The following is a 15,038-nucleotide window of genomic DNA, read 5'->3' on the forward strand; positions in this document are numbered from 1 at the left end:
GTCTTATTGTGTCACCTTTACAGATAGGAAGAATGGGCTCATCCTTGAACTGGCAAGTTAGGTGCCAACCCGGAGCCTGGAGATGCTGTCTACCTCATCCCGCCACTCAGGCTCTGGTCCTCTCACTAGGGGCCTGAGCTCAGGGAGGTGCTGATGACTTAATACAGGGAATTATGAAAGAATTTGTTGCTATACTGAGACCTCTTAGGAAAGGACACCTATGAGTGGTAGTTAGGAAAGAAAGTTTGCTGCAAAACTCTTAACCTGGGCTCTTGCTTCAGCAGCTCCATGAACTCCCATTCCCTGAGATCAGATCCTCAAGGCGACCCTAATCCATAAAAAGATGAAGAGGTCAGACATGGTGACACACGCTTGTAATCCCAGCCTGTGGGAGGCTGAGGCAGGAGGATCACAGTGAGTTCGAGGCTGGCCTGAGCTACACAGTGAGACCCTGTCTCAGGAAAAAAAAAGATAAAGAGCTATGGTTCTGTAGATGAGAACTATCAGAAGCCAAAATGTTTCTTTAAAAACAATTTTTATGGGAGAAAAACCTGATGCCTAACATATTAGTACACTCATTGTAGGTGCTTTACTGAGTAAAAGCCAGGAAACCATCATCCTAAATGACAGCCTTCCAAAGATCCTCTTTCTAAGTCACTTTAGCTTTAACTTCCCAGTAACTCTTTCTCTCTAAATCTATAAAATCAACAAGTCCTAGTCTCTTGCATTCAAATCCAGGAGACCGAAACAAATGCAGGCACATGGAAACTAGTGGGGCTAAAATATATTTAGTGTACCTCTTTTCTATTTCCTTTGTATTTCTTTATTGAAACCCATGCATGAGAAAATTTTGATTGCATAGACACAGGTTTTTGTAGATGCAGGCAGAAATAAATACCAATGCTATAAATCAAATATAATTGTGGCTTCATAATTTTCAGAAAATCTATTTTCTGGCTTAGTGGCCTTTCTGCCCAGTGGCCTTGCTGAACCCTAGTATGCTGACACTCAGGCTTCCCTTCATTTTCTTCTCCCCTCAAGATCTCTCACGCAGGAGGAGGAGAAAGTTGACACTCCAATGATTTAGAAGTCAGAAGGGAGGAAATCATGAAATAAAGTTATTAATGGGGCCACAGTGTGAAGTTCTAAAGACCTGGGGGCTTTCCCAGAGACTTTTGATGGAGCACATCCAAAAACTGAAATGCAGAGTTGAAATTTAACAAATTCCAGCAATGACCCTGGAGAGCAGAAAGTATGGCCAGCTCTCACTGGGCAGTGGGCAGTCTGCCCTGTTTATTCCTGATGAGCAGGAATCCATGGAGCAGAGCCAACAACAAAGCAGCACATTGATAGGAGCATGCAGTCAGGATCCTCAAGACTGGGTCTTTTCTTCTCTGGAACTCAGTGTTCAGCCAGCCTATCGTCACAGGAACATGGGTACAATGAAGTCAGAAAAGTAAAAACCACAGCAGAGTAGTGGTTGAGGAATGGAACGTAAGCTGAATCATGCTACACTGGGAGCTGTTGCAATGGGGAAAACTGTGAACCAAAAGGCCAGATTTCCTCTATCAACAGCCATGGAGAAGGGGGAAGGGAGAGAAACTTGAATTTCCCAGCAGTATGGCAGGTCTTGGCACCCGCCTCAGTTCCCCTGCTGAACTTCCACAAATAAACATTCAAAGCAGAAGGGACAGATTTGCTTCTCAGCAAGATTTCAAAGCTATGCACTAGAACTGGAGAGAAAACAGGAAGGATCACAGGGGGAGGAGGGGGAGGAGGGAGGAGGAGGGGCATGCACGCCTAGAGCCAAATCAGATGGGAAACTTCCCAATCCCTCACCTGAAACTGATGAAACTGATGCACTATTTTTTTTTATGAGGTGCGAACATTGCAGGTAGTGTTGGCAGTAATGATACCCTGGCCCAGCCCTTACCTCCTAGGTTTCAAGCTGGGGGCGTTAAGCCTAAAAAGGCCCCAGGCAGAGACAAGCTCCTTCAAGCTATCCCAGCAGAGGTGAAACCAACAGGGGCTGGATCTCCTTGGAAAAATTCGGTCACCTGCTTTTTACTTTCTTGGCCAACACATCTAGGTCACAAGTGAGCTGTGTGTGTGCACATGCATGCACCTGAGCAGGAGAAGTCGTGTTTGAGGAGCTGGGTGGGTGTGCCTGTGTGGATGCGAGGGGAATAAGGCCATGTGCCCAGCATTTAGATTTGAGGAAGACAACACTCCCTCTGACCTCCAAGGGACAGAGGAAAAACACAGCTAGTCCCAGTTGGTGCTAACCCTCCTCCTGGTTCTATAGGCTCCACAGGCTTCCAGGTCTCAGGGGTTGCACCCCCACCCCACCCATTCTCTTGCTTCCCACACAGTGCAGGAGGTGCTGTCCCAGTGGTTTACTGAGATTTCCTCCTCTTTCTTTGTTAATGAGAACTGAGTTGGCATTTAATAAAATCATATTTATATACTGACTACGTGCGCACAGAAACAGCCCAGTACAGAGGACGAGGCCCTCCTGCTGGGCGAAGCATGGCTGTGTGCCAACCAGCTGCAATAACAGCCTGGCCTAGAAGGCTGGCCGTGCTCTTCGTCACCTGCTTTGAGCCTCTCCAGGCTGGCCTGAGGCCTATTTTCCTAAAAACACAAGGAGGATGGGTAGAATGGCAATAAAAGTAAAATCCTACCATAATGCCTGCAATTTCTTTGAAGTTATGTATCTTAAGTAGTTTAAAAAGCATGTGTGGCTGCTCTATCTATTTGTCCAAAGGAAAAGCACATTTCAAGGGCACCAGAGGACTAGATGGGTCTGTGTGTAGTGTTTTGGTCCGGTCTTTCTCCACGGAGGGGAAGCTGGAGAAAGAGACTGGCAAGTGAGGGCAGTGTTGGAGGCCACTGAGGCCACTTTCTTCCTGGAGTTCCTTTGTAGGCCAAATCTGGGTCCGCTGAGACTTTGCAGCTCTGTGGCTTGTTAAGGACACAGGAGAGAAGAAGCATTGCCACAGCATCCTGGTCTTAGATCACATGAGGCCTTTGAAGTCTCCAAAGCATTTGGGATACAATGATTATTATGTTTGGTCCACAGAAACTGGGATTGTAAATTAAACTCCTATGTTGTAGGTCACTGATTCAACTCTGGCTGGACTTTGGAATTATCTGGGACGCTCTAAAGAAATACTAAAGTGGGGGACTGGAGATTTAGCTCAGTGGCATAAGCACCTGCCTTGCAAGCAGGCAGTCATGAGTTCGATCCCCGGTACCGATAAAAAGAAAAAAAAAGTATAAAAAAGAAATACTAAAGTACAGGTTGTATCCTGTTCCAACTGACTCAGAATCTCAGGGGATGGGGGATGTGTATGTATCACTTTAATGTTCTGTGGGTGATTCAGCCTAGGAACTGCTACTCTGGGAAACAGATGTTCCTGGTGTTTCTAAGCTTTACTGCTGTGGACTGGCTTGTTTGCTTGGCTCTGACCTTACTGTGGAACCTTAGCCTCACCATAGCACCTAGCCCTAGCAGGTGTTGCTGCAGGTGTGAGCACACGGACACACGTACAGAGGTGGTGAGCCAGTACCATGCACCTAGCTGAGATCAGTGAGGGCACCTGGCCAAGTGAGCCACTGGTTTCAGAGCTGAGCACTTGCCAAGGTAGCATGCAAGGGCAGAAGGTAAGTCTTTCTGGTCTTTCTTGCCTGCAAAGTAAACATATAAATCCAATGGCCTGAGGTAGGAGTCTGCAATAGTTCAGATTTTGAATGTTAAGGCTGGCCTGGTGTCCAACTTGGGGCTATTGGGAACAGTAGAACCTTCAAGAAACAAGGCTGAGTGGGAGGTCTTTAGATCATCAGGAACATGCCTTTGAAGGGGATCATGGGATCCCAGCCTCTTCCTTTTACTTTCTTTTGCTTTCTAGCCATGTAAGGAGTGGTTTTGTTCCACAGCAACTCCCACCATGGTTGGCTGCTTTACCTGGGCTCCCTAAACCATGGGGCCAATTGCGTATGAACTGGAACCTCCAAAACTATGAACCAAAATAACCTTTTTCCTTTTGAAGTTGTCTCAGGTGTTCGGTATAGTAACCTAAAGCTGACTAACACAAAGTCACTAATGGAAAGCTTGGCTGCAGTGCTTCCTTATCCTGCCACACCCAGGACTCCCCTCCCGGAGCTGACAGTCATGGCACAGGAGAAAAATCTAACTATACTAGTCAGTGGTCAAAGTACATCAAGAAGGGAAGCATGGCTCTGTCCCTTCTTAATGACACAAAGAGTGTGTAGCTCTTGTGCCTGTGCAGCACAGGCACTGCCCACATAGGGTAAACGGATCCCCTCTATTTCTGCCCTAAAGGAGCAGGGAGTCCCAGCGGCTCTGTAACACAACACTGCGCTCTTGGCCATGTTGGAGCATGGCTGTCCAGAATAAGGCATCTTTGTCATCTTACTCTTCTGTTTGACTCTGAAATAAACCAAGGAATGTGTCTAAATTTGGGCTCCTTTTAAAACTTTGGCCAGAGATGTTTGGACCACATGCCTTTTAATTCTCTCTGCAGCGTGGGAAGTCTGGAGTCCTTTTCTGGGGCCCTGAACTCTCAGCAGTAGTGGCACCCCAGGTCCTGACCCTGCTTATCCACTTTGGAGGCCCACCCGGATGAGCTGGGAAAATTGGAGAGCTACTTCCAAGGGAAAGTCACAGTTTGAAAGGAATTCAGAGTGAACTCTGGCAGCAACTGTGGGGTCTTGTTTTATTTTGTTTCATTTTTAAACGCCTTAAAGACAAGCTGACAATGGCTTTTCTGGGATTTGAGAGAATCCATAACAGTAGACAAAATATACATTTCCTAAATCAATTCTTAGTGATTGACATTCTTCCCAAAAATGTTCTAGAAATTAAAATGTAGGCAAAGGAAAATCATAATTTGGTGCTATAAATAATATATACAGGATGTCACCTTCTCCAAAGTATTCTGAGTATTGCTGAAAGTGTGCTCAAGGTAAAATTCTATCAGTCTCCTAGGATAATAGGAGAGTTTCCTGCACTAGGGTGAGGGGTATGGACATAGGACTTGCGCTTTGTATCAGCCTCTCTGATGATTTTCTTGCACCCTGCAGTTTGACAATCCCTGTGCTACACCTCCTTTATGTAATTCCTCTCATATTATTATTCTGTCAAAGGAAGACATATTATCACCTGTAAGAATTCTGTCTCGGCTGTAATTCTAAAACAAGTTGGGCTAGATCTAGGATTTCCAAAGTTTTGAGACTAAAATTTTCTTTTTTCTTTGTTTTTTTCTTAGAAACAATAACTTTTGAGGTCAAGACCAGATCCAGAGAAGAAACATGAAATCTTCATTTACTGAAATTTGTTAAATATTTTGTGCATATATATATATATATTTGTTTTTATATCACTCTGTATAAAGTATTACACTTGTATTGATGAATAGTAGGGCCAGGGAAAGTTCTATATCTTGCTCATCAATCACTATCACTATGCACTAATCAATGCATGACATGGTAGGAGTCAAGCCAGGGCTCCTTCTTCCTTAGCCACATCCTGCTAGAGGTGTGGAGGACATGCACCCCACATTTGGAGTGGACACATACCTGCCACAAGTGCACACCTAGTGGTGAACCTAACAGTGACTCCTGCATTCCTGCCCCAAGCCTGCCTGTCCCAAGAATCACTTGCAAAGCAGAAGCCCCGAGACCCTTTCCTTACCACACGGAAGAGCTTGAAGAAGTCCACGTTGGCATACAGAGTGTCTTCCATCCACTGTAGGGTGCCCTGGGAGAGGGAACACAGGGCATCACGCACAATACTCCCTCCACGTCGCTGCTTGAAAATGATGAAACGTTCCAAAAGAGCCTGGCTGCAGGCAATGTCCTTCAGTGCCAGGTCTGGGACTCCATGAGCAAACTGTAGGGAGGAGAAGCCACACTTGAACCCTCCTTGTGTCCAGGAAAAACTGTATCCCTCCACGCCCAAAGATGCCTACTTCATAACCCACAGGACCTGTGAATTCAGGACATTCCATGGTGACGGGAATTAAGATCACAAATAAATTAAGGGTGCTAACTAGCTGATTTTAGGGTAAAAAGATTCTTTTAAGTTATATGGGTGGGCCCAACAAAATCATGAGAAACCTTGCAATGTGGAAGCTGGAGTTAAAAGAAACAGTAATGTGACATGGAAAAATGTGATAGGCCATTGCTGGCCTTGAAGGTGGACAGAGACCACTGGTCAAGGACAACTGGAAAAGTCAAGAAAATAGATTTTCCTTCAACCACCCCAGAAAAGAAGGCAGCTGCTGACACCTTGGCTTTCAGACTTCTGACCTCCAGAATCTCAAGATAACAAATACATGTTGTTTTAAGCCACTAAATTTGTGGTGACTTGTTAGAATGGAAATAGGAAAGTCTAACACTCCCCACTCCTCGCTTTGTCTGGGAGGGAGCCTTATAAATCTGAGAGATCACCTTCTTTGTGCATGATGCTAAGAGAGAGTCAAGACCTGTTTGTGGCTGAGGGGGAGGATGAAGAGAACACACTTGCAGGGATGACAGACGGCCAACCTCTGCCCTTTGTTCTTGTCAGATTACGCACATAAAAATACCCATTGTCCAGTTAAATTTGAATTTCAGATAAACAATGAATAATTTTTTAATAAAAATATTTTCCGAGCTGGGTCTAAATGTGACTTAATTAGTCTAAAAATTGTCATTTAGCTGAAATTCATATTTAACTAGCATCCTGTATTTTACCTACAACCCTAAGGCCTGGAAAGCCCACATCCTAAGCTCCTAGAGGACACACAGACAGTGGCTCTGGGGCACCATTTCCAGGACGCCTTCCAGAGGGTAAAGAGGCAGAGAAGGCTACCAACCCTGGTCAGGGGTCCTTGGCTGCCTGGCTCCCTGAAGTCTCAGACTTCTTGCGGTGGTAAGACCCATGTATCATGAAAAGTTCATGAGATTATTTGAGCACTGCAGTCTTCATGTAGCTTCCAATTATACCGGTTTTTGAGCTGGGGAGCAGAGTGGGCCCAGACCATGCCACTGCTGTATGGAAACTGTTTAGATCATACTGGAAACTTGGTCCCCACATGAGACACAGGCCACAGCTAGTGACACCTCAGCTATGGCATCTTCGATCTCAAGGCTCTGTACCTAGGTTTGTGGTTGTGCAAAGCCTATTTTTCCCCCATCTCACTTTTTATCCCTAGGCAAAGCCTACCTTCATCTCTAAACCCGGAAACGGGAACATTTTGAGGTGGAATCAATAAGCTCATTTGCCCAAGCCGCTTTTATTCCGGATGAGAGAAGTGGTGGAGGAGGGGTCACTTGAGGGACTTTACAGCTGGCTTGCGGAGCACTGTGGAGAAAGCCTCACTCACTCATTCTCTCACAGCCCATTCACTGACTTTTCCTTGTGTGGGGTCTGGGACAGGGACTGGGGAACAGTGATGACTGACGAGTGAAAGTAGGTCTCCCTTAGAGTGTCTATCCTGTCAGGCACCATTCTGAATGCTTCATATACATTAATTCTTTTAGCCCCCACAACCACCATGTATGGTTTCACTGTATTTTTTCCACTTAACAGAAGAGGAAACGGGCGGAAATTTGCCTGAGGTCACACTCATAAGTGTGTGGTCTTGCTGAGATCAGACCGAGAGTTTAATCACTACCTGTTAGCTCTTTGGCAAGGAGGGAAGAGGGAGTAGGTGGGACAAAGAAAGGAGGTTTATGAGTACTTTTCCTGAGAAGGTAGCATTTTCTCTGGACCTTGAAGTGTGTTTAGGAGTTTCCAGGGTGATAGCCAGGGAACTATGTTAATTTCATCCCCTGACCCTTCCCTAGATGGAATGAGGGGTGACAGGACTGCCTTTGGAGTTGTGTTCAGAAATCAGGCAGGAGGATCAGGAGGAATCTCTACTGCTGATGGTAAAGAACACAAATGGCCCGATAACGAGGACAGTCAGTTGTGCAGTGCAAACCACCATGGGGCACAAAAAAGAGTGGATATTGCCATCGTGGCTGAAAACTCTAGAGGACGCACTGATGAATCAGAGCCAGATGGTGGTTGAGGATGAATTGGTAGCTGGAGGACAGGCTGGGAGGAGCAGAGAAGCTGGGTTGGTGTGAAGGAACTCTGCAAAGTACAGGAGGCTCCCGGGCCCTGCTAAGAGCTACTCAAGAGACAGGGCCGCCTGGACACTCCATAAAGGCATGGCCTAATGGCTCCAACCCCTTGTTCTCCCCATGAAAAGCCTCCTGCCTGGTGCCAGAAGCACATCATCTAGAGCTCTGAAGGTCATATCAGTAGGAACTCAAAAGAAATTTCCCCTAATTCCTGCCCTTATCTTCATCTTCCTTTTATTACCAACTGGAAATCATCACAAGCATTGCCAGGACTGGTATTTCATGAGCTGAAGACAAAACAAGGAGGAAAATGAGCAATTGGTGCTTTGAGCGCTGCTCCTTGGGTGGGATCGAGAGAAGCTGGGGAGTGCCATGAGTCAGGCCAGGAGCCTAGCCTCAGTTTCCCTCACCCAGTTTCGGTGGCAACCCCACAGCCTAAGCAGTCAGAGAAGCTAGCATGAGTTCTCACTGTGAAGTAAGGACCCAGCAGGGAAATCTCTTCCCAGAACTGGTCACCTCCACTGGAATGGGGTTCCTGCTTGGTCTATGCAAGAACAGCACTCTGTGCAGACCTTTGGCTTAGGATGGACACCCTCAAATTCTTTCTTTAGATCTTAGTCGCCCCTCTAGGTGGAAGAGGGTGCAGACCTGGCCTAGGAAGGAAGTGAGAGGGTGTGTGAGTCCTCAGGCACTGCCGATCTTGCTTTCTCCCCGTGCTCCTCATACCTAAAGCCCACACACTCAGGAGCCTGAGGCCTGTTCCCAAAGTTCTGGGCTTAGTCCACTTGGGATGGGGCTTGCAAACTTGCATTCCTGATAAGTGCCCAGGTTTGCGATGCGGCTGGTCTCTGAAATACAGCTACAACAAGAAATTCAGGATTGGTAATGAGAAGACCTAGATTCTACTCCAGTGATAACAATGTTTTTCCATATCTGTATGCAAATCCTGCCATCACTGGACACCTCATCTCAGGATTATTGTGAGAGACAAAGGAGCTAACGGATGTCAATTTCATGGGGTAAAGGGGCTCTGTATAAATATGGGAAATCATTAAAATGAATGAAATGGACTTTTGGAAGGACAGGATAGAAATGCTGCAGGAACACGGAAGGAGAAGTTTGCCTGGCACCAAGAAGAAAGTGGTCCCATAGAGAGGATGTTGTCCCCTCTTTTGCCATTATCAGACATGGTAACTTCATGAGGTGACCTCAGCACACACAGAGACTGCATTGCTAGGTTTTGGCACAAAGCCGGGTTTTGGCCAGAACCAGTTCTTGCTAGCGCTCTGCTGCAGTTACCTGTGCCTTCTCTTCAGTGAGGGCTGCTCAGAGAAACTATCGAGAGTCCTTCCCTGATCATCACACTTAAACTGTCCCTGGTGGACACGCCTCCTGTTCCCCACCAACAGCTCCTGACAACTGGAAAGAGCCCCACTGGAAGGTGAACTCCCTGAGGCAGGGTCTCCGCCTGACATGTTCACAGTATTGTGCCTACAAGCTGTCCCTAAATATTTGACTAGTAAATGAATATCCCTTGATTACCTCAGCCCTGAAGGGGAGCTTGAACCACATCATTGCTTGGTTTTCTTGCAGTAAGGAGATTTGAGGTGTTGTCAGTGCTGCCAGGATCTGTGTGCTTCAGAGGGTTGCCATGGTAATGTTCATCATCTTGATGACGCCCAGGTACATTTCTAAATCTAGGGCATGACTTGTGGATTCTCAATATGAGTGTAAGAAGAAAAAAGAAAAGCCAGGGTCTCCCTAGCCTTTCTCAAGTACAGCGCTTACCTCGCCCCTGACCGCTGACCAATGACACCCACCTACCTGCTCCACACGGACTTGGGAGTTCACCAGAAGATGGGCCACTGAGTTGGACAGGCCAATGTTTTTCATGAGAAATAGTGTCAGTGTCTCTTCATCTTTTAGGATATCCCGAATTTGTATTCCTCTTCCTGTGTATGAATGAGAAGAATGGGGATTTTCAACTGGCTTTCCACAGGAGGCTGTGCGCTTGGGTTTCCTGGGAGCCCTGGAGATCAGGTGCTGGTTGCTGTCGCCAACACTGTTGCAGCACGCTACTGGAGCAGGTAGGCCCGGAGGTGGGAAAGTTAGCCTCGGGCAGGTTAGGTGTCAGGTGCTTTGTGGGACTGATCCAGAATAGCGCTCTCAACAGGGTCTTGGTGGAGAGCTGCAGCAGGATAATTTTATGCCCTGGGAAAATTTGACAACTTCTGGAGCTTTGGTTGTCGCAATAGGAGTGGTGCTAGTGGGCGGAGGTCAGGGTTGCTGCTAAACATTGAACAGTACACAAGACAACTCTACCTCCCCAATCAAAGAACTGTCTGGCTCCCAAATGCCAATGGTGCTGGCCGGGCATTGGAGGAGATAGGTGATCACTGTGGATGGCATTTCTGTCATCTTAGTTTACACCTTAAGCTCTGGGTATGGGCATGGACAAAAACAGATGAGGCTGCTGAGGGCAAGAAAAAGTTGAAATGGATAAAGCAGAGCCAAGCTTACTGCCTGGGCTGGTCTTGGTCTTTTTCAGCTACAGTCTCTATGGTTTTATTCAAAACCTGCTGGGAGCTTAGCATAGTGGCTTATTCCTATAATTCCAGAACTCTGGGAGGCTGAGGCAGGAGAATCCTACGTTTGAACCCATCCTGAGCAACTTAGTGACTTAGTGAAACCCTGTCACAAAATAAAAAAGTTTGAGTATATAGCTCAGTGTGAAGGATACCAATACTGCCAAACAAAAACAAACAAAACAAAACAGCTCTCTTCCCAACCCAACAACAGCAAAAGAAAAACCTGCTGGAGACAGAAATTCCTCTCCAAGGAGGCACCAAGGACTCCTGACGGTTAAGGTAGCCGTGGGGAAGGGATTGCACCTCTCTCTGTACCCACACCGTCCACATCTATCTCAACGAAATGTTACATCTCTGTAGTCAGGATAAGGAATGTGAAGTGCTTAGCTTCCAGGTCTGAAAATAGTTTGCACTCAGTTAATGCCCCTTCTCGTTGCTTGTTTGTTTTCTATTTATTTATTTTTTTGAGACAGGATTTTACTATGTAGTTCAGGTTGGCCTTGAGCTCACTTTATATACCAAACTGGCCTCGATCTTGCAACAATTCTCCTGCCTCAACCTTCCGAGTGCTGGGATTACGGGTGTGCACCGTCATGTTTGGTAGTAATAAATACTTGTTCTAGTGACATTGATATGATTCCTGTCCCTCCCGGGCATTCTCACTATCACCCTGCCTCTCCCTCCTTCCCTGCCAATGCTCAGCCTCACGCCAGCACTACTGCAGCTCATGAGACCAGACAGAGGCTTGCTGGTCTGGAGCTCTGTGAAGCCATTGAACCTGGAGGCAGAATTCAGATACTTGGACGAAACCTCCACTCCACATCCCAAACCCTCCGGGCCTGGTTAACTGTTGAGCCTCTAGCTCTTCACTAACTAGCTGGAATCATTCAATGCCTCTGTTCCTTCCTGGCTCCAACTCCACAGCAAACCATCCTCTCGCACCCTAACCTTCCCCTCTCCAGGCAGCCAGAACTACCTCCTACCCAAGTGCTTGACCTCTTCCCTTTCCATTTTCAGGTTGTGGCTTTTCCTGTATGGCACCCTGCCCAACTCAACACTGCGGGCCATTTCCTCACGAAGGGGTGTGCGTCAGCCCCTCAGGACTGCCTGCAAGGCAGAGCCCTCTCAACTGGAAGCCCAGGGTCACTGTTGTGTACCCAGGTGCAGTGGGAGGCTCTGGGAGACCTGAACACAGCCCTTCAAGGAAGTAGGAGGGCTGGTGGAGGGGCTTCCCTCATTTTCGAAGCATAAATCCTGTCCTCTTCCAAACTGGGCGCCCACGGCTTTCCTCCTTCCTCCGGGGCACCAGCTCCATCTCTCTTGACACACGGGGCTCACCTCTCTGCAACACCAGCAGCAGGGCCTGACCTTGAATCATGGCCTCACTGTTGAATGACATGAGGCACCCTCTAGACACCTTTGGTCCTAACGTGAGAGTTGGAACCCATTTGGATGTTTATCTCATAGTTATTCTTTAACGCACTCAGCTGACTTTACACACAACTGTCTGGCAGGCAGAGAGGCCAGACAGGGGAACGGGGTGTCTTTTTGCCCAGGCATCCTGTGACAACTACCACCCAGGTGACTGTGCCGCTGTCAGGGGTGGAGATGGGGATGGGGGGTGGATTCAACTCACACCTGAGGGGGCGGGCCAGCCTGCCAGGGGAGCTTAGGGCCCAACATGTCAGAGGCAGTGGCAATGCCAGACAGTCTCTTCATTAGATTCCTGCGGGAGAAATGTGAACTGGGGCCTGAGGACCTAGAAATACATTTTGTGTGAAATGTGGTTCTTCTTGTTCTCTTCCCTGAGAAGATTAGAAACTGGGGGGGGGGGGGGGCTCAAGGCTGGCTCCTAGGAAGGGGAGGAGGTTTAAAGGTGATTGAGAGAGCGGAGCTGGCTTGGGGGTGAGAGGGGAGGGGGCTCCCTCCCATTTGGTCTTTCACCATTAATCCTCCCCTGCTGAGAATGTAGCACTACAGGTTTGCTGGAGAGGAAAACGCTGCCTGGCTCAATACTGCATACTTTCCCAGGTGACTGGGAGCTGACTGCAGAAGCACATAGCAGCCCTGGTGGCCCACGTGCTTTCAAAGGCTCAGCTCTTTGTGGGGCCTCCCAGGTGACTCCTGGACAGTCTCCAGAAGGTTCCACGGGCCCGACAGTGAGCTTCACCACCCCTCCACCCCGTCAGTAATTCCTGCAGACACTGTGCCCTGGTCTCGGGGCTGGATCCCTGTCTCCTTGCCCACCATCAGGGTTGGGGATTCTGAGGTCTCTGTTCCCAGCCTTTGAGGAGCCTTGCCTGGACTTCCCTGACCTCTCATCCCCAGAGAGGCTGCCCTTTAGGGAACCCTCCCCATAGTCTGAAGGTCTATGCGGAAAGAGCCACTTGTAGGTCAATGCAATTAGTCTTACTTTTGGATTAGGCAACAGTGATTTTGCTTCTCATTCGGACGTTGTATAACCGCAGAGAAATTGTGGTTTGGAATTGTTTCCCTTACACTTCCTCTACCCTCTAGCTCAGTTTGATGATCAGATACTTAGATGAAAAGTCATCATCGCAGATCTTGCCAGATGAAGGGGGGATACAATCACTTTAGGAGTCGGATGGCCCACATCCAGTTCCTCTGCTTGTTTAACCTTGGAAAGGACACTTTCTGGCTGGTGTATCACTCCCCCAGCCCTTTGTTTTCCTACGGTTAAAATGCTAATTGTGCTCCTACTTTACATAGTCCTTCAAACTTGAGCTAACTAAAATAAACTTTCCTTTCCAGAGCGCTAAAGAATGTACTGTTTGTTTGTAATCTCATTGGTAGAAAGTGGTTGCGTAAAATACATGCTTTACTATTTTTGAGACTATGAGACTATAATTAAATCATCTCAATATGCCAATCTGAACACACTCCTGCGCTTTCTTGCTTCCACAGTGGGGTGGGGGAAGGCAGAAGGTGACAAGATGGGTGAAGATCAGATTCTCTTGGGAGATGTTTCTCCTCCTGACTCCCCTGTATTTTTTTTTTAAGCTCTAGGCTGGCCTTGAATTTATTTATGTAATCCAGCCTGGCCTCGAGCTCACAGTGATCTCCTGCCTCAGCCTCCTGAGTGCTGAGATTACAGGTGTCCACTGCTACATTTGGCTTCCCCTGTACTCTTGAAGCCCCTCCACCAAGCACCCCACACCGTGGGGTCTTTGCCTGTTCCCGCCAGCCAGATTCATCTCTCCCCTCCCAGAGACTAGCCCAGTGCCTGGCTCACCATAGGTGCCAGTATCTGCTGAATCTCAAAGCAACTGCACCACGTGCTTGGTGAGGAGAGGCTGGTTTATTCAGCTCTCCTACTTTTCTTGATCAGAATCCAAAGCAGAAGCTGTCATAGCCAGCTTCTCTCTTCTCATCTGCAGAGCCCGTAAGTGTCCTTTTCCTCATGCCTGCCATTCGCTAAGGTCATCCTTCTGGTCACTTGTCCCACACCAGGGAGCCTGCATCTCTCCACAGAAACACTTATTTTCATAGCATTTGGACCCCTTTTCCTGAGGGATCTTCTTCCACTAGCAGCCTTGTCTTGGGGGGTTCCCTCCACCACAAGTCTACATAACCCTGAATTTTGGGGATTTACTTCCTTAAAGTTGTCATGCATTTACCTGATTCCCCAGAAGTTTGATTCCTGCTGCCATGTGCCGCCCCTCCAGCCGCCTACTGAGGAGTCTGCTATTGAAGGGACATCCACTTACATGTTTACAGAGACAAGCTGGTGTTGCTGCTCTTGTTGGGATTTGTTTTTGTTTTTCTTCTGGGGAGGAGAGTCACGGGGGGGGGGGGATGGTCCTCTATCCCTCCTTCCCACTGTTCCAGATTCCGGGTGGCTGTCCTGCCTGAGTCCCAGCTCCTGCCACCTTCATGTACAACCCCACGGCTTGGCTTCCCACTTCCCTTGCTTCTCCTTCGCCGTGTACCTTCCCCTCTGCTCCAGCTCACCACGGTCACTCTTGGATACTCCATCCTGCCTGGATATCTTTTTTTAAAAATCGATACAAGGGATCAAACTCATGACCACGTGCTTGCAAGGCAGGTGCTTATGCCGCTGAGCTAAATCCCCAGCCCCTGCCTGGATATCTTTAAAATCCTAAATTTGAATATTTCATTCTCTGACTCCAGCCACCAATCCTTCCATCTTGCTTATATTCTCATTCACTTAGGGTCATGGAATCTGTTGAGATCTCTGTTCTCTGCCTCTCCGTTTCCTCCTGCAGATCCTGGTACTTTTCGCTGTATACATCCTTTTGCAGGCCACGCCTGATGTATATAGCACGATCATTG

At 47.7% G+C, this 15,038-nt stretch overlaps 1 protein-coding gene across 1 annotated transcript in view; it reads right to left on the bottom strand.

Moving 5' to 3' along the window:
• Abca4 (ATP binding cassette subfamily A member 4) overlaps positions 1 to 15,038 on the bottom strand; it is a 124,392-nt gene that overhangs the window by 95,662 nt on the left and 13,692 nt on the right. The window contains exons 5-6 of the mRNA XM_003478946.5: positions 9,961 to 10,088; positions 5,717 to 5,914 (exon numbers count right to left, since the gene is read on the bottom strand). Coding sequence (XP_003478994.2) covers positions 5,717 to 5,914; positions 9,961 to 10,088 — 326 coding nt within the window. The remainder of the gene's footprint in view (positions 1 to 5,716; positions 5,915 to 9,960; positions 10,089 to 15,038) is intronic.

The sequence above is a fragment of the Cavia porcellus genome, unplaced genomic scaffold, assembly GCF_034190915.1.
Source record: "Cavia porcellus strain 051 isolate PalLab524CR breed Dunkin Hartley unplaced genomic scaffold, mCavPor4.1 scaffold_1, whole genome shotgun sequence".
Classification (NCBI taxonomy): Eukaryota; Metazoa; Chordata; class Mammalia; order Rodentia; family Caviidae; genus Cavia; species Cavia porcellus.